The sequence below is a fragment of the Cibotium barometz genome, chromosome 17, assembly GCF_041138505.1.
Source record: "Cibotium barometz isolate CiBa-2024 chromosome 17, ASM4113850v1, whole genome shotgun sequence".
Taxonomy (NCBI): domain Eukaryota; kingdom Viridiplantae; phylum Streptophyta; class Polypodiopsida; order Cyatheales; family Cibotiaceae; genus Cibotium; species Cibotium barometz.
In genome coordinates this window covers 46,490,560-46,514,658 of record NC_141062.1, presented here as the reverse complement: position 1 = coordinate 46,514,658, position 24,099 = coordinate 46,490,560, and the positions used below count along the sequence as shown (strand labels likewise).

The following is a 24,099-nucleotide window of genomic DNA, read 5'->3' as shown; positions in this document are numbered from 1 at the left end:
ATAAAGTAAATCCCGGATAGTAATTGTTCTATGGATAGGAATCAACGGCTGTGCCTCTTGATGGGGAAAAAAGCGTTGATCCCAATGATCCAAGTACAAGTTTCTTCCTTGATCCGACCGAGTATCTTTATAGGTGCAGTCGGATCAGCGTGATCAGTAATGATCTTGACTACGTTAGAGTAAAAAGTTATCTTGGTGGAATCGCCCGTGCTTTCCGGGTAAGGGAAGTTTTTCCGGGTTCGGTTTTGGAAAAACCGACGGATTAGTCTCTTGTCCGGATATCCGTGGACGAGACCCCGAGTGTGGGTCCCTGCCCCGCGCATGAAGTGCTACTTCCGCTGCTAGTACCCCGAATCCGTCGCATGGTGGGGACATGGATCTCACAGCTTTGAACAATTGACCCATTTGCGGTAACCTAAAACATGATAAATTACTCTTGGGATGCTTCCTTTGGCTACCCTAAGAACTAGATGATGGAAACACATCAGACAACATTGTTGCATGCTCCTGACAAAGCTCAGACCCTTTTGTGATTGCCTTAAAGATTTGCCTTACAACTTGAAACTCTTATGTACCATATGCTTGGCTTTGCATCATCTGTGGGAAGTTGAAGATCACTGTGCTGGAAGGCCTTATCAAAAGTGCCAAAACCAGTAGGGGCACGCTTCACAAGCATTTTAAGCATATGACCAGTGTACAGGTAAGTACAGTTACAGTGATTTCTATATCCACATCAAATCAAGAAATTCACACTTTTCTCCAAGACCCTCTCTTTCTAACCCATGTATAAAGCTATGACCACAGTTATCCCTAAGCCACTCTGCCCTTGAAATGGAGACACATTCTATGGATCACTTTTTCTCCAAAGATTGAGATGACTCGATGGAACTAAGAGGAGAACCATGCTGTGAATTCACCACTTTCGAAGAAGTGTGGAGCCTTGCTTGTAGTTGTGCTGCATTCTTTCTTACAGAGTCCATTTCCATCAGCAACTCCGCGACTCTGTATCTTAAGTGCCCAAAGCTGCATTACAATTTAAGTCACAAGAATGAGTCACAAGAACATTTGAAAGCATTGAGTGCAAAGAGAAACGATATTTAAGAATTGCATAAAACACACACACACACACACATACAATCAGAAAGAAAGGGTTCCTGGCACTGTGTGTAAGAAAGCCTCTCGCTGCCTACGCCTGCAATCTGAACCTCCGTGGGGAGAGAGAGAGAGGTGGTGAGGTGATTATTTAACTACCATAGCCATCTAGACCACAAAGGATCAATATGACAGCACTGAAGTACATAGAATGGGACTTGACCCATGGATTTCTCATTTAGAACTGAAGTGCAGGGGATGGAACTCAAATCAGGGATGTCTCAAAACACACGCACACGCTGCACGTGATGCAACCTGAGTACAAAGTTGGTTTGTTTTTCCTTTGTCCTGCATCTAGAAAAAAAAAAACATTTACATGCAGAGAATACCTCTCACGGTCTAAGTCCAAAAGTTGCACAGTGCCATCATTTAGCTCCTGCATAGAAACCCAGCAGATGCTTTTAAGAGACCATGACCACCGAAACAGTGCTGACTTGCAAGCGTTTGTGGTGTCACTCACTCTTTAAGATGCATGCAAAACAGTGAAAATCACAGTCAAGCAAATGATTCTAAGCCATGAAACCAAAAAGATTTTTACTCTTCTCTATTGTAATACATAACCAATGGACAGTTCAAAAAAATTCCATGCTTAAAAATATATATATATATCTGGACTCCATGAGAGTTATGACCATATCCTGTAAACTACCCATGCTTAGCCAAATCAGAGGAACATAATAACATTGGCATCTAGCTCACAACCCAACCATAGAGCCATTCATTCTTACCCCTGAGTTAGAAGCATCTAGAGACTTGGCCGTAAGTGAAAAGCCTTGCGTCCTATAACACTAGGACACAGCCCTCTGATATAAGCATGTGGTAGTCTCAGTAGGGCCTAGAGTCCAATTATGAGGAGCTCTCCCTCAAACCAGCTCAATAACTCACTTGTAAAACACTCATGTCTATGTGCTATGGGTTTTGAGAGAGAAAAGAGTGTGGCCGAATTACACATACAGCACACACAAGAGTCCTAAAGTACTGATGTGTAATGTGTACAAGAAATAAGTGTTGCAACTGGAATTTAAGTACAAATAATATGGCTGAGTGAAAACCTCAACTGCAGCCTTGTGACCTGTTATATACTCTTGGCTAGCAGTTCGCCTACAAAGAAACGCTTTGTGAAGCTCTACACTGAAAAAAGCATATGAATATGATGATTTTCCTATGTGCGCTTATATAGGTCCCATCATTGCTGGTTGGCCTGTTTTATCACTCTTGGCGACTTGCTATATGTCAGGTGGCTTGCCATGTGGCAGTGCCATGCCGCACCGGCCACTGCCCAGAGGGCTGCCCGCCTAGCCAAACCACATGCCTGACACAGAAATGATAAAGGAATAGAGAAGAGATTGCTTAAAGTGCTTGCTGAATTTGCAGAAATGATAAAGAGGAGAGAGGGAGAATGGTACAGGAGAGATAGGGAGATAGAGATAGCACGCAGCACACCCGATTGGGTCCAAACCACCCTCTCAAGGGCCCCCACCTGTTTCCAAGTGTATTTGCTTATGTATTGCAAGATGTAAATGAAGTACAAGATTGACTTACTGGCTGGCTGCCCACTAATTAGTAAACAGAGACACCTTGGGGACTGTTTTAGGTTGAATGGAACCTTTGTTTTGGGGCTGATTTGGGGCACCTTTAGGGCTGCATTTTCTCTGTGTATATACCCTGTTACTGCAGTTTTCTGGCCAGCCTGTATGCTGTGTTTTCTGGCTGTTGTGAGCTGCCTATGTGCTGTGCCGTGTTTGCTCAGAGATGGTGTTCTTGATGACCTGTGTTTTAGGGCTATAGGCTGGTTGGACAGCCTTCTATGCTCTCCTTCAGATGATAAAGATATGGTTGATCACTATGCTCCCCTTATGCAAGCTATTCAAGGGTCAATTGCCTCTTCATGCTTGGGCTGACACTTGCTCACAGGTTGCAAGATGATTTATGCCCTTGGCTGGCTGCTCTTATACACGCATCAAAAGCTAGGGTTTCTCTCAAAAGATGTGCCCTTAAAGTTTCTTTAATAAGTGCCCAGTACAACATTATACAACTTGCAAAGAGGGTTACATAGACTTGTGCCGCAGGCACCACACACACTGACCCTAAACCTAGATGGTGCCTAGCGACGTGTCCCTTGGACTAGGGCTTACAACATGCTCTTGGCCCATCTGAAAAGGAGACTAATTGTCCTAGAAGTTGCAGAATGTCCACATGGCACCCCAAGGCAATGGTGCACAGTGACATCCCCTCTTGCTTAACTTGTTGGTAGGATTTAGAACATTTCTAGATAATCTGCCAACGACAACGGATATTGCTAAAGGAAATACTCGTCCAACCACACCGCTTTCTGGGTAGCCCGGTCTTTAAACTTGGTAAGGAATTGCAGCTTCTTCCAACCGGTACCATGTTTGAATCGGTGCAACACCACCTATTCTGGCTCTAGGATCTCAACATCATTGATGAGGTCCAAACCGTTCGTCATTCGGGATCTCCAAAGGAGGAGTGCCCTAAAACAACTTCAGCCAGCTAACATGGAAAACATCACGCATGGACCAACTGTCAGGTAGCCGAAGCTGTCATTAATCTTTTCAACAATGGGAAAGGGACCGAAACTACGAAAAGATAACTCTGGACAATGCTTGTCCACTTGTTTTAAATTGTGTTTCATGATCCGAAGACCTAATCTCCTTTAAATGGCATGTCTCGACGGTGTTTGTTAGCTTGGAAAGTATACACCTCTTGAGCTTTGGCCAGTCATTGCTTGACCGACTCCACTATGTCTAAATAGGATTCGACCACCTTATTGTCAAAGAGCAACAGAAAGATGTAGACGAATAACAAAAACGTTTAAGCTCCAAGAGAGCGATCAGCCTAACAAAGGCAAGGGTGGGGCACCTCCCTCTAAGGACTCCAAGGACTCTAAGGATGCAAAGCTAAAGGGGTCTTCAACTCCTAATTCTTCTGGCAACCAGAAGGTTTGTGACTACTGCTCCAAACATGGGCACTTATGGTGACAATGCCGGAGTCACATGCGGGATTTGAAAGGGAAGTCAAAGGACAAAGAGCCAAGCTCATCTACCAAAGTTGTGGAGGAGAAGCTTTTGTCACCCTGATTGATCTTGAATCTAACACTCCCCATCAAGTGGTAGAGAAGACTTTTCCTCTTGTTCCCACTCTCCTCAATGGATTTTGGACAGCAGTGCCATGCAGCACATGACTTATCGCAAGGCTTGGCTTTATGAATTGCAGCAACACCGTAGCAGAGTTGCCATTGGAGATAACTCTACTGTCCCCATTTTTGGCGAAGGAACAATGTCCCTCATTCTGGATGGCAATGGAGGGAAGTGCACCTCGTGAGTGTTGGAGAATGCACAAATGGAAGCATTGTCATGTGCACAGTGTGTATCTACCGTGTGCAACACATACACAAGACTAGCTTCGAGGTTTGAGGAAGCTTGGAGCTAGGCAGGCTAATTGGCGAGCTAGGCTAGGGATAGATTGACGTTTGGGCACCCAAGTATGGATATGGGCAAGCACCCAAGTGTGGACGCCCGGTGACCGGCCAAGAACCTATAAAAGGGTGGCCAAGGTTAGTCAATAGTTCATAGAGTCTCGCGTGTCTTTGTAAGAGCTCTATGGTCAAGAGCCTGGATCTAGTGCAGACATGCACCTGCTTTATGTAGCCAAGGCCGGCAGCAATCTCGAGGCCCGCGAGGGTAGCTTCGTGGCGGTATGGGACGTCACGAGGTAGAGATTGGTCGGTACGTCCAACTAGTTAGCCCAACTCGTGGCTTGGTGGGGATAGCCAAGACTTGTGGGTTTTGCTCACGGCTGTCAAGGTTGGAAGGTGAGTCAGGCCTGCACCCCCTTCACGTTGCTTGGTTTGTTTTGCAGGTTTCGAGTCTTGTATCAGGAGCATTCTACGAGGTGATCCTTTGGGGATTTGACAGTGGTATGAGAGCAAGCCTCGAGAACGAGCAAGTCGGTAGGTAGAGAAAAAAGAGGTCAAAGAAAGATATGAGTTCAAGTAGACTGCTGTTTTTTCGTGCACACTGCTGTTTTTTCAGATTTCAGCATGTTATTTTTGCATCGTTGGAACCCGTGTTGGGGATTTTGGTCTTGTAAAGGGTTGTCTTGTTAAGCAAGAAGAGGGGTTATTTTATTAAAAAAAGGAAAAAAGAGAGAGAAAAGCCTGTCAGCTATGTGAGCAGCATGAGAAAGAGAGAGATGACGCAAGGAGATTCGTGCAGCCAGCTGAGCATGCTTGGCGATTGTGTGGCTGCGCAGTCCTAACGAGGGAAGAAGGCAGCCAAAGATCCCCTTGAACCAGTCGCACACAGGCGGGCAGGTATGCGCACGCAGGCGGGCAGGTATGAAGCGCTTCCAGTCGGCGACCGCCGTACTGCAGAGAAAAGCGAAAAGCTTTGTGCAATAGTCGACAGGTGGCGGCGGGTAGAATTACAAGCGTGTTTTTTTTGGCTTCTATTTTTTTCATGCTTTCGTTTTTTTTTGCTCAAGAAAAGAACCTTACGTTTTAAAACGTAAGTCTTGAGTTTTTTTTTTTTTTTTAAACAAAGCATGGGTGTTATGTATCTCATCCACATGTTTTTTTTTTTTTTTTTTACAAAGCCTAGCATGAGTTTTTTATTTATTTTAAAAAAACACAAAAGCAAAGCATTAAAACTCATGCTTTTGGGGAGGCCTATAAAATACGCCTCAAGTGGGCTTCTTGCCACACTCCTCCTCGTACTCTCTAGCACTCTTCCTTGTTCAAAGCCAAGATTTTCTCTCATCTTGCCCTCTTCAAGATGTCGACCCAAGAATCCGAGATGGAACCCATTCCCGAACGTGAAGACCTGCCGGCTACGAAGGCCACCGATGGCGATCTTTTCGACGATTTTGTATCAAAATCAAAGTCTAATTTTCAAGAGCTTAAAGTTGCTTTCGAAGCTTCTTTCTCGGAACGTCAAGCACAAGTCACCGCGCAGATGTAGGCTTTACAGAATTCCATCTCTTTATTGACCACTACCCTATCTACTCTCTTGGATATGGATACCTTGGCATCTGCTTTAGGCCCCAACATTACTCCGGAACAGTTTGAGGGCCAGCCAAAGCAGCATACCAAGGAGATAGTGGACACATGGCTACATAAGTGGCAGGTCCATTTCCAATTTCATTCATATGACGATGGCAAAAAGATTCAGTTAGCAGCAGGTTTCCTCTCAGGCAAAGCTTTGCTTTGGTGGAAAGAACTCAAACCTAAACCAATAACCCGGACACAGTTTGAAGAAGTCTTCAAGAAAGAATTCCTCAAGAAAGAGGATGCCTACGATATCGTTGCTCAGTTTGCTAGTTTGACCATGACCTCGCAAAACCTCACTTATGAGGTCTACCTCCAGAAATTTCAAGACTTACATTGAAAGCTACGAAGATGGATTCTACTACTCTTTTGGGTTTCTTCGTAGCCGGTTTACCCGACTCGTACCGTTTACAGGTTAAAAACAACAAATGCAAAACTTTGGACGAGGCCATTCATTCTGCTCGTGTTTATGACGATACAATGGTCTCTTCCAAATCTAAACCCGTGACCGAGTAGGGGAACAAGCACAAAAGGAAGTTCTCCGCACCAATGGCTAGCATGACTGAAGGAAAGTCTTCGGACCAACCTTCGAAGAAGTCTACTTCGACACCAGCAAAGAAAAACCGTCTCCTCAAGACTTTGAACCTCAAGAAGGAGAGACGTTGTTTCATCTGCGAAGAAAAAGGACATATGCGTAACGAGTGCCCGAAGAAAAAGGGTGCAAAGACCAACGCAGGACCCAAGCCAAAGGCAACCAACCAGTTGTCTTTAACAGATACTTCAGTCACTGTACTTTCTCGCCCTAGTTCATGTTCTGATTGTATGTTCAACTCTAAAGTCTTTGGCTTGCATGATCTTCTCCGAGTTTATGGAGAGGTGAATGGCCATAGAATACACATTCTTCTGAACCCTAGCAACTCACACAACTTTGTTAATTACAAACTTGTGCAGAAATTGGGTCTTGACACAACACCTAGCGATCATACCTATGAAGTACGCCTACCTGCAGGTCAGCTAGTATGGGATCGAAAGGTGGAGAAGCTACCGATCCGGATTCAAGACTACTAAGATACTCTGGAGTGCTATATTATGCATCTAGAGCATGTAGACGTGTTATTAGGGATTGAGTGGTTTAAGACTCTTCAGGTTCAAATAGATTGGTCTAGTCATACTTTTTCTTTTGAACATAGGAACACCCAGTATTGTATCTTAGGTGATTGTTCACTCAAGGACCTCTTGTAAATACAGTTGATTTTGAAAATATAATGGATTCTTCTTTGTATAATGCTTTCCATTGTGTCTTGATTCCACTTTCTTCATTTCTCATACCTACTATGGATGTTAATGAATTAAGTGTGTTTGAAAACAACGAATTAAAGAAGATACTTGGGACACAAGATCACTAGAGACAGGTTAAGCATTGACTATGACCGAATTCAGAAGGTTTTGGCCTAGCCTATACCGCAGATTGTGAAACAACTTCGTTCTTTTCTCGGTTTTGTTGTTTTTCTTCGGAAATCTGTGCGAGAGTACTCTCAGCTCACACTACCAATGACCAACTTGTTGAAAGGTCGTGGACGTAAGTCGAATCAACTATCACTTGGAATAACGATCTGGATATGGCCTTCAGACTTTTGAAAGATAAAGTCAAGGAAGCACCTATCTTAGCACTACCCGATCCTAGTAGGTCTTATGTTCTTGAGACTAATGCCAATGACTATGCAATCAGGGCTGCTCTATTTCAAGATGGTAGACCTGTTGCTTTCGAGAGTAAAAAGCTGGACGACACTCAATCTCGTTGGCCAACCCTTGAGAAGGAGCTTTATGCTGTCATTCACGCTCTCAAGGTTTGGAGACATTATTTATATGGCTCCAAGTTTGTGGTATTGAGACTAATCATCAGTCAATCAAGTGTGTGTGTGATGCAGATGATTTGACAGGAAGAAAAGCTCGATGGGCTGAGTTAATGCAAGATTTTGATTTTAAGATTTGTTATCGAAAGGGGTCCATGAATAGTGTCGCAGATGCACTTAGTCAGATTAGAGAGGTGAATAATTTGTCGTTCACCAAGATTTCTACTGACTTATGTCAGTCATTGAGAGAGCTTTGCAGGACTGATAGTTATTTTAGTCCATATTGGCACAAGATCCAGGACGGGAGCTCATTGATTGACCAAGACTCAGTGAAGCCTAGCATTCAAGCTGTGGGAGGCCAGTGGATGATTCGGAATGGTTTACTCTTCCGTAATGACAAAATTTGTGTACCACAGATCCCGGACATTAGGTCCAAGATTCTTAAGGAGTGTCACGACGCCCTTTCTGTTGGACACCCTGGGATACACAGGACATTAGCTTTAGTGAAACTCACTTTTTATTGGCCAAAGATGCAAGGATATGTAGAAGATTATGTCCTCAAGTGTCAGGTTTGTCAAGTTCCGAAACATTCTGAGACTTTACGGACAGGTCGATCTCCGAAATTATCCCCTAGATATTGTGGACCATTTCGGATTACACGATGGATTGATTCAGTTGCATATGAAAACTGGATTTGTCTTCTCATGTGAAAGTTCATCTCGTATTTCATGTTAGAGTAGACTTAAGGAAGTACCGGGTGGAACATACCAGTTAATTACTCCTCAAGAAATAATAGATGTCGAGGACATGATATTTGTTCCACACGAACCGGAAAAGATCCTTGGATTTCGTGAAAGACCATTGCGTAATACACTTCTCACGGAATACAAGATCAAGTGAAAGGATATGTTGAGGAGGATGCTACATGGGAGACATTGACTACCCTTCAGAGGGATTACCCTGGGTTTTTAGTGAGCTCAGGAGTAAGCTCTTAGAGGAAGGGGAGTATGTCATGTGCACAGTGTGTATCTACCGTGTGCTACACGCACACAAGACTAGCTTCGAGGTTTGGGGAAGCTTGGAGCTAGGCAGGCTGATTGGCAAGCTGAGCTAGGGATAGAATGACAAGCGAGCACCCAAGTGTGGATGCCCCGTGACCGGCCAAGAGCCTATAAAAGGGTGGCCAAGGTTAGTCAATAGTTCATAGAGTCTCGCGTGTCTTTGTGAGAGCTCTATGGTCAAGAGCCTGGATCTAGTGCAGACGTGCACCTGCTTTATGCAGCCAAGGCCAGCAGCAGTCTCGAGGCCCGCAAGGGTAGCTTCGTGGCGGTATGGGACGTCACGAGGTAGAGATTGGTCGGTACGTCCAACTAGTTAGCCCAGCTCGTGGCTCAGTGGAGACAGCCAAGACTTGTGGGTTTTGCTCACAGCTGTCAAGGTTGGGAGGTGAGTCAGGCCTGCAGCCCCTTCACGTTACTTGGTTTGTTTTGCAGGTTTCGAGTCTTGTATCAGGAGCATTCTACGAGGTGATCCTTTGGGGATTTGACAAGCATGAACTGAATAAGAGAGAGAGTAAAAAATGTGCAAGGGATTGAATGATGGAGTGCACAATGGGAGGTCTCCTTTTATAGTGCACTGTGTGAGCTGGCTGACTGCTCGTAGAGCTGGCCGACTACTCGTAGAGCTGGCCGACAGCTCCATGACTCCATAAAATAGGAGTAAATGAATAAAATACCCAAAATGGATAGAGCCCATAAATACACTGAGATGCACTAATTCTAACACCCCCTCTGCACCTCATAGTGTGCAAGAGTCTGAAGAAGATAAGTTGATTAAGATGCAACCATGGATCCTCCAACACCGTGAATACTAGAATCACCACAGAGAGAGCACCCGCCAACCTGTTCCCTCAAAACAAAAATGCCACCACAGACAGCAAGGAACTTTGCTTGGCTACGAATTCCCACACAAGTGTCCAGTGAACTCCAAGAATAGATGATGATCTGCTGGACACACCGCGCCCATAATCCCCAACAGTGGACGGAGAACACATCACGTCCCAAAAGCCTCGAACAATGAACTCAGAACAGATCCAGTTCATAATTTCTGCTACACCAAAGATAACCATGTCCTGCCAGATGTCTACAGCTTAGAACTCTAAATCACGGTTCCCATGCACCCGTAAGTGAAGCTGCAATCAGCCCCCTCTCCCACCCACAAGCCTCCTTTGGCTGAAAGCACATGGGGGGAACTGCATGTATACTAGAGAAGTACACCATTTGGGTCCTCTTGAGCCGGAAGCGCCCTGGGAGCCCTAGATGTGTTACTAGGGGAATCTGTATCACTGTTGTTTGTCGTGTCTTTGCCCTTTTTCTGACATAAAGACTTGCCCTTGATCTTGTCCTTCTTCTTGGATAAACAATCCTTGGACAGATGTCCTCTCTTTCCACAAGAGAAGAAGCGACTCTGACCTTTTGTTTGAACTGAAGTAAGTGCCTGATCAGAACTGTTAAGAGACACCTTTATCTTACCCTGAGAATCGAGGACGGACTCTTCCTCCAAGAGTAGAGAGCTAAGATCATGAAAATCCAACGGAGTGGTTGTGACCTGACACCGCAAAGCTCAAGAAACCACATCATATTCCGGGGAAAGCTTGGTGAGGATAAGTGCAACCAACTGAGCAGAGAACAAAGCAGCACCCATTGCCAGTAACTGGTCATGGATAATCTTGGCCTTCAAGAGGAATGACTGTATGGAACTGCCTACAGGAAATAACAAACCGTAGAATTTCCCTTGCAAGACAACTACCCTCATCGACGAATCTCAAGCAAAGAGATCCTCCAATTTAGACCATCCCTAATGAGCACTGGTGAGAGTTTGCACGGCCAGTGAGACCTCCTGTGTGATGGTCCACACAAGCATTGAATGCACCTTCAAATCCCAACTCTCCCAGTCTTCTAATTCCGCAAGGAATTCATCCTCTTGATCCTGAGTCCACCTCATAGAGTTCTGATGACGCTCGGGCTTCTTCTCACTACCCTGAACAATCTCCCACAAACCCTTGTGGATGAACCAGATCCGCATTTGCAGCTTCCAATGGGCATAGTTGGGTCCGTTCAAATTGTCATCCTTGTTCGTAGAGGGGAGAGCCATATCCACAGCAACAAAGTACACAAATCTCAGCTCTCCAAAACTCCTCTCGAGTGCTTTCCAACGAAGCAAGGCACCAAGACCAATCAGCCCCCTCTCAAACTTGAGAGAGAGAGAGAGAGGCTGGACAGCAACAAAACAGTCCTAGAACCACCGAGAAGCTCCTACCGGAAGGGCAAGGACTGGTGGAGGAAGAAGATGTAGAGCCACTTGTCTGGCAACACCTCATGCAAGAAACTCACCGCCAATAGATTCTAAAGCAGAACGCAGCCAAAAAACTTCACAACCTACCTCTGTAGAGCAAAACGCAGCCTTGAGGGCTGGCCGACAGCAAGAAGATGGTGGCTGGACCACAAAACGCAGCAAGGTACTGAAACACAGCCACTGTAGGAGACTAGTCTACAGCCAGGAGAAGCTATGGAAGCATATTTAAGGGTAAGGCTGAATCGTGAAAAGCAGGAGGGAGCTGTCCTTTTCAGTGCCTTCACACAAGCACACAGGCCGGCAGCAGCTATTGAACTCCCTCCCCCTACTCAGCGCTGGCCGTACAGGGCCTGTTTACTCCCTCTTCACCCAGTTTTGAGCAGGCCGACAGCTTTATGTATCTCTCTCTCTTCTCCTGTTCAGAAACTGGCCGTACAACTGTTGGTTTCTCTCTCTCTCCTACCTTGTGGTGGCAGAATCTGGCCGTACAGCAACAGTGCCAGTTTATCTTCTGGTCGCCTTCAAACTGTTGGCTGCAGCCAGGAAGTGACTTGTCTTTTATTGGTCGCCTACACGGCTGATTTGGGACTGTTCGAGACAGACTTTGGACAGCTTTTGGGACTGTTTAGTTGTGGTTCTGGAAACAAAGCCAAGCTTGAGTCTCGTTTATGCTTTGTGGAAAGCTAACCAGTATATTGTGGAAAATCTGGTGCTGAGTGCACCCTCACCTTGGATTCTTTGTAAAGCTTCTACATAATAAAGAAGTTCCTACGGGGGGCCCGGCCGTTCCGACTCAATGTATTGTCTATTTCTTGTGGCTTCCTATAGCATACTCTCTGTATGTATATTTTAAGTGTCTCTTTTGTTCCGGGTCCCCCATCGGTTACAGTGGTATCAGAGCTCAGCTTCTCGAGTTGATTGGAGAAGAGCAAAGATCTTGGAAGGATCCAGATATTGTTTTACTTTTCTCAGACATCTATCTCATGGATAGAATAGCTTTATTGAAGTAGTCATGTGTCAAGAGCATGAGCAATAGAGAGCTTAGTCTGAGGATTTATGGATTCACAAACTTTATCCTCGAAGTATGGAGTTGGCTTATGTGCCCGTGTTTAGCACTCTTTCCATATGGATATTGTGGATTATAAATCAAGCCTATAGGCAAGTTATATGAAGATATATATCATCTCAGGATATCTTATGGATATGGTGACGAGATATTTCTTTTGGCTTCAGGACAAACCTAGCAAAGAAAAGCTAAGTATACTTCGAGTTTTGCAAAGTTCATGCTTTTTGCAATTTATTGTAAGTGTTTTTGGACACTAAACCCTTGTATGCCCGTACAAGGAGAATTGTGTGTTGTTTGCCTTAAATTGTTTCAAGTAAACACTGTTAATGGTTGAAAAGCTTGGTTTATATGGTTTTCATATGGATATAGTACCACCCCTGTTGGAGGCTAAAACGGGCGGCGAAGCTCTGAACAAGGGACTGACGGGTGGCGCTGGAGAATAGACGGAACTGTGGGCGACAGCCTAAACCATGAGCGACAAAATTGCAACAGACGAAAGCTGAGCCTGCAACGAAGGTGCAAAAGGCAAGGAGGCGACTCCAGCTCTGATACAATGTTGACAATCCTAATATGGGATTGATCATGGTGGTGGATAAACATATATTAAGCATAAAGCTTAAGGTGGATTAAACTACACAAGAAACCCCATGACTAGAGAGAGAGAGAGAGAGAGACAGAGAGAGAGTTTTTTTTGCACTTAGCTGCTTTGTCATCAAGCTTACCTCTCAATTGTTGAGGTACATGTGCATAAGCTATACATCCAAAAATTCTAAGTGATTAATTTTAGGTTCTTTTGTGCCAGGCCTCATATGGCGTTATGGTTTTCAATGCTTTGGTAGGGCATCTATTCAACACATATGTAGCACACATTATTGCCTCCATCCAAATTTGTGAGACAAGCCTTTGCCTTTAACCATGCATCTGCCATTTCCATTAAGAACCTGTTCTTTCTCTCAGCAACACCATTTTGATGAGGAGAATATGGCATCGTGCATCGATACTTTATGCCTTTTTCTGCCATAAAAGCTTTGAAAGCAATGGACATGTATTCCCCCCCTCGATCTGTACGGAGAGTCTGCACTTTGCAACCTATTTGACTTTCAACTTGTGCCACAAAATGCTGAAAACATGCAAATACATCAGATTTTGCCTTTGAGGGATACACCCAAGCAAATCTGGAGTAGTCATCGATAAAGGTTACAAAGCATAGAGGCTTTCCAAAAGATGGTGTTCCCATAGGACGACACACCTCACTATGCACAAACTGTAATTTCCGGACAGCCGTTCTTAATCCATCTTTTGGGAATGCATTTATGTGCATCTTACCCAATATGCACCCTTCACATACATGTTTTGGTGGCAGTTCTACATAAGGCATAATCTCTACCATTTTATGCCTTTGTGTAACTCGCGGCGCCGCCCCGGGGACTAGGGCCTTTGACACACTTGTTGATACCATCAATGCATATTAAAACATTTAAACATAGCCACAGCCTTAAAAGTTAACACATATCCATCATCACTTTGCATAAAACATAAAAGCGATAAAACATCCACAAATGCTGAAAATGGAACTTGACACCACATAGAGGCCGGAATGGGCCGACCCCCCCCCCCTTGCAATATTTTATTACCCAAGGAGAATAATATCATGTACAAGCTTTGAGGGCCTTACTCTCCCCACAGGAGATGCCGGATTATCCATATACAAATGCCATAACACAGCCCAACACAAGGCAACTGCGCCGGAACATAGGCTATAGAAATGCCGAGCCAACAACATAATCCATATCCCTCCGTGTGGGTACTCATTCTTCTCCAAAAACCACGGGTCTTCATGCAATAGAGCTGGTACAGCAAACACAACTCTTCATTCAGCCGGTACAGCAGGTACAATGGCTGGTACAACAGGTACAGTGGCTGGTACAGCAAGTACAGTGGCTGGTACAGCCAGTACAATGGCTGGTACAGTAGGTACAACAAGTATAAATGCTGGTACAACATGTATAGTGACTAGTACAATAGGTACAGTGGCTGGTACAGCGAGTACAGAAGCTAGTACAACCGGTACAATGTGTGGTACAGTAAGTACAAAATCTGGTATAGCAAGTACAATGTTGGTACAGCAAGTACATAAGCTGGTACAGCCGGTGCAAGGACTGGTACAAGTACAATGGCTAGAAATCATAATAAATGATTAAATACCCTTGCCTTAAGTATTTCTTCGCGATGGAAGCCTCCAAAACAGTCCCCAACAGTCGGTATTCTTCATGGGCAGCCTTAAAGAGAGAGAGAAAGAGAGTAGCCATCATTAGGGCAGCCTGTAACGGTGGTAGAGGCTAGTGTGCAACAAGAGAGCCTCCTTAATGAAGAGAGAGGGCTCCAATTTATAGATTTGGGCCTCCCATGAGCTAAAATGGCAAGAGAAGGCTACAATGACAAGTGGAGAGCCACACAATAGCTGAAGTGACAAGTGTGAGGCCACTTGTCTCACTTTGATCCACTTTCTAACAAGTGTCAAGCCACTTGTCTCACTTTAGTCCACTTTCTTGCCACATGTCCCAATCTAAGAGATGGGTTCTTCCATAAACTTTATCTCTAAAAATATCCCAACTGATAGACATTCTGTCATAGGCACTTCTTGGTATCTGCTCAATTCCAGATGTAATGACGTGAACAGAATTTCCATCGGAGTTGGGCCAAAAATAGCAACTCTCCTAAATTTTAGGAGTGTGGTCGTTTGTATTCTAGGATAATCCCCCATTCCCAAAGCTTGTACTTTCTAAATATTTAGGCATCCTGGAGTCCACCAGACCCCTTTCATACGGGGAAATGTCCAGGCTGATGACATTCTCTCTAGCTTCTTAAAAGTTGTCCACAACTTTAAGCTTCAAGCCATATGTTCAATATATAATCATGTCCCATCAAGTGGGCGAGATGAGACAGTCTCAAAAATCCAATATATTTGAAGAATCCATGTCCCAAAGAAATGGGTGAGACTAAATAAGTCTCCATAATACCAATATCAAAATCATGTCCCAAAATAAATGGGCAAGAATTCCATGGAAGATATGCTAGACACAGGCACAAGAGCCAATTGTGTCTCAATCACCAATATCAATGAGATAATCATATGCCAATGAAAATCACCAACCAGGTGCTAAGACACTTAAATAAGTGCCATGCACAAGAAACTAGTGCCTCGCACAAAAACATGTGCTATGCACACAAACTGGTGCCATTCAAGAGAACAAACCATGGTGACAGAAAAGCTGGTTCTCCATAGTTCTGGCAATCCTTTCTCCCAATCCCAACAGTTCCCATATTCTCCCATACAATCCCAAATCTCATCAACAAGCATGGTGTGGAAACAATGAAACACTCACTCCACAATCGCAACACGAATCCACGTGTATGGTGGAGTGTTCATTGAATTGCCCTCTCACAATCCCAACATGAATCCACATGCATGGTGAGATGAACAATGAACCTCTTGGCCTCTGTATGGGGAGATAGTGATTCTAAAATGGCTTCTTCTTTTTTTTTAATCCATGTCCCAAATAAATGGGCGAGACAAAACAGTCCCATAAGTCCAGATATCATAATCATGTAACGCGCGGCGCCGCCCGGGGGACTAAGGCCTTTGACACACTTGTTGATACCATCAATGCATATTAAAACATTTAAACATAGCCACAGCCTTAACACATATCCATCATCACTTTGCATAAAACATAAAAGCGATAAAACATCCACAAATGCTGAAAATGGAGCTTGCACAAGTGACACCACATAGAGGCCGGAATGGGCCGCCCCCCCCTTGGAGTATTTTATTACCCAAGGAGAATAATATCATGTACAAGCTTTAAGGGCCTTACTCCCCCCACGGGAGATGCCGGATTATCCATATACAAATGCCATAACACAGCCCAACACAAGGCAACTGAGCCGGAACATAGGCTGTAGAAATGCCGAGCCAACAACATAATCCATATACCTCCGTGTGGGTACTGATTCTTTCCCAAAAACCACGGGTCTTCATGCAATAGAGCTGGTACAACAAGTACAACTCTCCATTCAACCGATACAGCCGATACAGTGGCTGGTACAGCCGATACAATGGCTGGTACAACAGGTACAGTGGCTGGTACAGCTGGTACGGTGGTTGGTATAGTAGGTGCAGCAAGTACAAATGCTGGTACAGCATGTACAGTGACTAGTACAATAGGTACAATGGCTGGTACAGTGAGTACAAAAGCTGATACAGTCGATACAATGTGGTACAACAAGTACAGAAGCTAGTGCAGTTGGTACAATGGGTGGTACAGCAAGTACAAAAGCTGGTACAGCCGATACAAGGGCTGGTACAGCAAGTACAATGGCTAGAAATCATAATACATGATTAAATACCCTTGCCTTCAGTATTTCTTCGTGATGGAAGCCTCCAAAACAGTCCCCAACAGCTGGTATTCTTCATCGGCAGCCTTCAAGAGAGAGAGAAAGAGAGTAGCCATCATTAGGGCAACCTGTAATGGTGGTAGAGGCTAGTGTGCAGCAAGAGAGCCTCCTTAATGAAGAGAGGGCTCCAATTTATAGATTTGGGCCTCCCATGAGCTAAAATGGCAAGAGAAGGCTACAATGACAAGTGGAGAGCCACACAATAGCTGAAGTGACAAGTGTGAGGCCACTTGTCTCACTTTGATCCACTTTCTAACGAGTGTTAGGCCACTTGTCTCACTTTAGTCCACTTTCTTGCCACATGTCCCAATCTAAGAGATGGGTCCTTCCATAAACTTTATCTCTAAAAATATCCCAACTGGTAGACATTCTGTCGTAGGCACTTTGCCAACTCTTGGTATCTGCTCAATTCCAGATGTAATGACGCGAACAGAATTTCCATCAGAGTCGGGCCAAAAATAGCAACTCTCCTAAATTTTAGGAGGGTGATCGTTTGTATTCTAGGATAATCTCCCATTCCCAAAGCTTATACTTTCAAAATATTTAGGCATCCTGGAGTCCACCAGACCCCTTTCATACTGGGAAATGTCCAGGCTGGTGACACTTTGCAATAGCATCAAACTGCCATAATTCACATTCCCAAACCACGCAACAATTCTGCCTCATGCATGGCAGGTGTAAGAGTGGTAACCACATCAGCATCATGCTCTCTCTTATCAAACCTATCAAGCTAATACAATCCTATATAACTATCAACTTCTTTATGCATAGTATGGACTATATACTACGACATCCCCACTAACGTCATCAATGCCCAATAGTGGGTGTAGAACTCTGTATCAAGATATGCTCTCACATGCACTCCACACACACACACACACACACACACACATAAGAGCATATATTCACACAAAGCCCTTCATATTGAGTTTCTGTCCAACCTCTTGAGATGCAGGGTAGACTCAGCCATAATGAAGCCTAGTACTAAGGGAAGTAGCAAATAGAAAGAATTAGTATAGCAAATAAGTAGTTGTTAGGGGGTACAATGTGCCAGAAGTGACCAATGCATAGCCACCTTCATAGTCTTTCATGGTGCATCTATCGTCCTCAAAGTTCACTGTTCTGTTAGCGAAAGAGGAGATGGACAACAAGTTCTTCTTAATCCCTGGCACATACAACACATCTGGAAGACGTAAGTCTGCACCATCTGCTGTTGTGAGGATGTCATGTGCATCATAGATGCCATGGACATTTTCAGGGCTAAATCCAGAAGAGGCAGCCAGATAAAGAGTAGAACCAGGATGATAGAGCACAGAGCACCTTTTGGCAGTGTAGACTAGATGACAGGCGTGGAGAGCAAGCTGAAGGTCAGATGGCTGTCGGCCGCAGGACAGGTGGTGCTGGCTGCACACAAGGCTCTCGGCTGCTCATGGACATGGTCGGCTGAACCAGAGGACAAGGGCAGCAGCATGCGCATCATGAACAAGGAGAAGACCAGTCGGCTGCGTTAAAAGGAGCATTAAATGCATTTATGACTGGCCGACCAGCAGTCGGCCAGTCTACCAAGTGTCCAAGGGACCTATAAAAGGCACCAAGTGCTCATAGATTTAGACATTCACTCCCTCTAGGGGTTAGAGTCATTAGGGGTCCCATAGGGGACTGTTTTGGTGTATTCCACCTTTTCAAGAAGGCAGCCTAGGGCTGCAGACAAGTACCTTTTTGTACCATATGAATATACTAATTTTCCAGCACATCTCTCTCTCTACTCTCTCTCTATATCTGCGTTTGCATCAGATGGTTTCCAAGAGTGTTTAGGGCTGAAAAAAGACTCCCAAAGCTTCCTGGAATCAGAGCATCATGCTCAGCAAAGCTAAACACTGAATCAGTCCCATATGATGGTGTACAAGTCCAAGGTACAGGAAAGTACACCGATTCAAAGCCCAAGGCAAGGAGCACAGAATCGGGAAGAAGGGTGTTCCACAGTGCCAGAGGGGATGGCAGTCCTGTGAGCCAGATAGGTTCTCGGGCAACGGTCCCAAGGGAGGTTGATCCTCCAAGGGTGATGTGAGAGTGCCAGACTCATTTCTCAGGAATGAAGACCAAGACGGTGTTCAGAGTCGGGGCAGGAATGGATTGTGGACTAGAGGAAAACCGATGCATAGATCTTCGTCAGAGACAGAGTGGTTGGGAGAACAGGTTGGGTTTTCAGAGAAAAAAGGTTGCCAGGGATGGATGATGACAGAGGGACTTCGGGACAGGATTGGGATGATGACAGTCATCCAAGAGCAAGTTGGAATCCCGTCATCAAGTTTAGCAGAGGGGGATGTCATGTGCATCATAGATGCCATGGACATTTTCAGGGCTAAATCCAGAAGAGACAGCCAGATAAAGAGTAGAACCAAGATGATAGAGCACAAAGCACCTTTTGGCAGTGTAGACTGGATGACAGGCGTGGAGAGCAAGCTGAAGGTCAGATGGCTGTCGGCTGCAGGACAGGTGGTGCTGGCTGCGCACAAGGCTGTCGGCTGCTCATGGACATGGTCGGCTTAACCAGAGGACAAGGGCAACAGCATGCGCATCATGAACAAGGAGAAGACCAGTCGGCTGCTTTAAAGGAGCATTAAATGCATTTATGACCTAGATTTAGACATTCACTCCCTCTAGGGGTTTGAGTCATTAGGGGTCCCATAGGGAACTGTTTTGGTGTATTCCACCTTTTCAAGAAGACAGCCTAGGGTTGCAGACAAGTACCTTTTTGTACCATATGAATATACTGATTTTCCAACACATCTCTCTTTCTACTCTCTCTCTATATCTGCGTTTTGCATCAGATGGTTTCCAAGAGTGTTTAGGGCTGAAAGAAGACTCCCAGAGCTTCCGCGTGTTACAGAGGATCACCTCACCAACACCTTGAACTGGATAAGAAGAATTGTTTGCACATGTTACCCGCTTGCCTTCAAGGGCAGCCATAAGCTTCTCAAACAAATCCTTCCGTGAGGTAATGTGTTTAGAAGCACCACCGTCAAAGTACCATGTGTCGTGTCTTTCATTGACACTGAGAGACATATGCTCCAATGATGCATCATAACTGCAAGTAAGGAAAGTCCACTCATCCTGCACAAGATTTACTAATGCATCTTCTTTCCCTGCAGGTGATGAAGAAGAATTTACAAATATGCCGCTTTCCTTTTTCTTCTCCTTTGCAAGCCTTTTCCCGCACTCATTCAAGTAATTGTTAGACATCATCTCCTTACTACCGGCTCCCTGTTTGGTGTCATTTTATAAGAACACTTGGGTTTGGAACCATTATTTGGAGCAGCACATCGCAGCCTACTTGGTTGTTTTCTTCCAGAGGAGCGGTGTACCTGGCAGCTTGTTCTGTTGCTTTTGTGGCTGAGTTGCTAAGGAGATTGCTTGTGGAGCTTTCCTAGTACCTGTTTCTGCAATCTTTCATCTTTGATCGAGGACGGCATCTCTGGCTTCTTGGAGTTCACTCAGCCTCCGCTGTTGAGAGGGGGTGTTAGACATCATCTCCTTGCTGCTAGCTCCTTGTTTGGTGTCCTATTTTAGCCGCTCGGGCTGACCATGTTAGCTACAGGGGCTGGTCACCCCTCACATATGTTTTCCCATATTATTCTCCATTTTACGGAGTATTGGGCTTTTTTCCCTAGTCGTGGAGGATCTTTTCCCTGCCTTCATGTGGGCATATATATAGGTGGCTTGCCTCCCTCATTCTTCACTGCTTGCTTAGCATTGTTTGCTACAGTCCCTCACATACAAGGTTTTCTCCCCTCTTGCTCGGGACATGTATTCCTTTGGATGATGATATTGAGAGCAGGTTCTCACCTGTGTTTCCTTTCCATCTCTCTCTCTCACTCTCTCTCCTGTGTTTCCACTTTCCCTTCTTCCGCGGCACATTCTATCAGTAATGACATGGCTTCTTGTAGTAGTGACATTTGCCTTTTTCTTGGGCTTGCCTGCACCTTTTGTGAGGGCTGTCCTGAATCAGCCTTAGGCTGAAAACTATGTTTGGCTTTTCCCTTGCCCTTGTCTTGGGCAGCAAAAGCCCCATCACTGCCACGCATCCTGGAAGATTTGTTCTTCCGATTCTACTGCTCCTGTAGTAACAAACCAACCAACTGTTCAAACAAGATTGGTTCCGGGTTTCCCCACATAGAGTGAGCAATGTGTGGAAGTTCAAGTAGGTTTCTGGCAAAGATGATAGTGTCCTGGAAACTAGCTTCTTTTCGGAAATGACCTCATCAATATTGAGCAGCTGCTCCCGAGGATCCTGGATCTTCATAAGATGATCAGCCATACTATCACCATCATTCATGTCCAAGTTCTCAAGCTCTTTCTTGAGAAATACAACCCTAGCCTCATTCTTTGCCTAATACATGGTTTCAAGTACATCCCAAGCTCGCCGAGAGGTCCTGCAAGACCGAATATGCGGTATGATTGATCGCTTTAGTGACAAAGCCACCATCACTTGGGCATCGCGAGTATCCCATCTCTTCTGCTCCTGTGAGGGAGGAGTACCCAAGGGAGGAGTGGGTATTGTAGCATGTTGAGTACCACGGCCAGGCGTGTTAGGTGCTATGTCAACAGGGCGTACATCTTCACCTGACACATAACCCCATAATCCTTGGCCACAAGAAGATTTCAGACCATGAAACTCCAGAGAGTAACTGTCATCCAATTTGTCCTCTTGGGACAAAACTCCAAATATATCTGTCGTATTTCTAGCCGTGTGCTGAAATCTCTTGCAAGAGAGATGCAAACACGTGCAACCAAATATGCTGTAAAAATAATATGCAGGCAAAATCCCAAATGCACCGGAGTGCAATGCCAGGTAACCACAAAAGTCTTGTGCAAATGTTTTGCCCTGAATACAAGGCTACAAATAAGCAATGCTGAAAATCCCCAAATTTCTGAGCACCAATGGGCTGATTTATGTGTCAATTGCACATAATTCACAAAAGCCCCAAAAATCTGTGTACCAATGAGCTTTAATTGTGCAATTAAGCACTGGTTTTAAGAAAGCCCCAAATTTCTCTCTGTCCTGCAATTTCAATTGTGCAAATTCTGAAAAATCCCCAAATTTTCCCTGAATCCTACACCAAGATGTTGCCCTGCACTGCTGCCTACACTTGATTTTTCCAATGAAGCAAGAAATGTACAAAAGCCCCTTGAACTGAACCAAAAAATCAATTACCGGTAACCTGATTTTGCAAAATTTCAATGACATCAGTACCTAGGATAGCAATAGGAAATCAAGTTAGCAGCACAGGTAGTTAATATGATCACAATGATCATGGATAATCATGTCTGAGGATAACATGTTACAGCAACCAAAATTACCTTGTGTGATCTCAGAACCAGGTGTCTCCCTCAGGATGCCTCCATCACCAAGCACATCAGTTTTTTCAGCAGACACACTACAACCACCCACCATGTTTTTGTATTTCATCATCAAGGCGTCTAGGTCAAAGGGGGCGTCCACATCATGCATGGACGAGGTGGAAGCGGCTGGGTCCACCCCCTCGCTAGCCTCTGGCTCACCTGAGACATAACAGACAATTACTGTACATGTCAAAAGTAGCATGAATCCTGTCTTATGAAAGAGGCATGCCTTACCTATGGCAGTTGGCAGACAAGGAGGCGGCGATGTCCACTATTGTAGGTGTCAGCTTTCTCTGGCAATGGCCTCTGACCAACAGACCTGGTGACGCACGTGGCAGACTTGCAAGCACGGCTCCAGGTGGCGGCTGGCAACGCGTGAAGACCTACAGCTAGCGAAGCTTGAAGACAACTGGGCGACGATCGACCTTCTCTGACAATGGCCCCTGACCAGCAGCGGTGGCGCACGCGTAGGCAATGGGCGGGATCTAGAGCCACAAGGGCGTGATCGACAGGTTGCTGCAGATGGCGAGCAGGAGCTTTAGACGGCGACAGGGGCCGGCATGGTGCAAATGGCATGGCCGGCAAGGTGCGAGAGTCGGCACGCTGCAGACGGAGCCGGAGAGCACGAAGTTGAGGTCGACGGCGACGGCGACGCTGCAGGCAGAGCGTGAAGTGCGACGGCCACATTGCAGACAGAGCGCGAAGTCGACGGCGATAGAACGAAGGCCCAAAAAAACTCTCAAATCCGTCAAATGCAACATCAGCCACACTTGTGGCTAACCTCCGCCAAAGCGCTGCCTCTTGTGGTGTGAGCGTCGCCGGGGGGGGGGGGCTGGGCGGGGGTGGAGCCCTTGGCACTACTGCCGCCCAAGTTGGTGGCTGAATCGATGGTGGAATGCCTAGCGGGTGGAGCACAGGTGGCAAGGAGCGGAGACGGAAATCTGCAGGCGATGGATGGATAGCGACGCAACGGACCGAAGCACACAGAAGTCACGGCAACAAAACTCCCCGAACAGGCATGTAGAAGGGGGAACCCTGCTCTGATACCATTGTTAGGGTTAGGGGGCTGCACAGAAATAGACGCACAAAATCAACAACAGCAAGCACTCTCAAGAGTGATGGTGACAGATACTCACATAACGAAGATAGGATACAATGTGTGGAGCTTGGGGGTTAACTCCACAATATCAAAATACAATAAATGAGTGGTGTCCTTTCACACCTAATATCCAAGGGGAAAAACCCAAAGGGAGAAAGTGCCCTTGGTTAGCCCATGTTCACATGTGACACTACTCATAGCATATATGCCAATACCAGTAAGTGCCCAAACTCACTTAGAACATGTCTGCCCACTGCTGAATGAAGTGTGAAATCCCAAACTCACAAGTTGTCCGGCCGTACGTCAATGAAGTGTGGACTTGCAAAACAGGAAAGTGAGCTATAACTCAAATAAGCTTAAACAAAGAGTTTAGATGTCACGTGCATCCCGCACTTGGATGCCACGTGGACATTCTGTACAGTAGGTGCAGGACCTGGGATGGTGAACTGGTCCCATGTGAGCCCAGTCCGGGACGAGTCAGCCAGGGATCCATCTCAGTCGTCCGAGGTCAGGTGTGCATCGTCCTGCACATGAGTCCAAGGTCAGGTGTGCATTGTCCTGCACATGAAGCAGTGCCAGTCCGCGCTGTGAGTCTCCCTCTGGAATGATGTCAGATGTGCTGAGTATCTGGTTTGCAACTGGATGCCAG

At 45.4% G+C, this 24,099-nt stretch overlaps 1 protein-coding gene across 2 annotated transcripts in view; it reads right to left on the bottom strand.

The window, feature by feature from the left end:
* Positions 1-493: 493 nt before the first annotated feature.
* Positions 494-24,099, bottom strand: part of LOC147630080 (uncharacterized) — a 40,472-nt gene continuing 16,866 nt past the window's right edge. Inside the window, exons 2-3 of one of the 2 annotated variants that reach the window (XM_086810917.1) lie at positions 1,482-1,528; positions 494-1,023 (exon numbers count right to left, since the gene is read on the bottom strand). In XM_086810917.1, coding sequence (XP_086667043.1) covers positions 852-1,023; positions 1,482-1,528 — 219 coding nt within the window. In that variant the 3' untranslated portion in view covers positions 494-851. The remainder of the gene's footprint in view (positions 1,024-1,481; positions 1,529-24,099) is intronic. The other variant, XM_086810919.1, reaches the window with a different exon arrangement.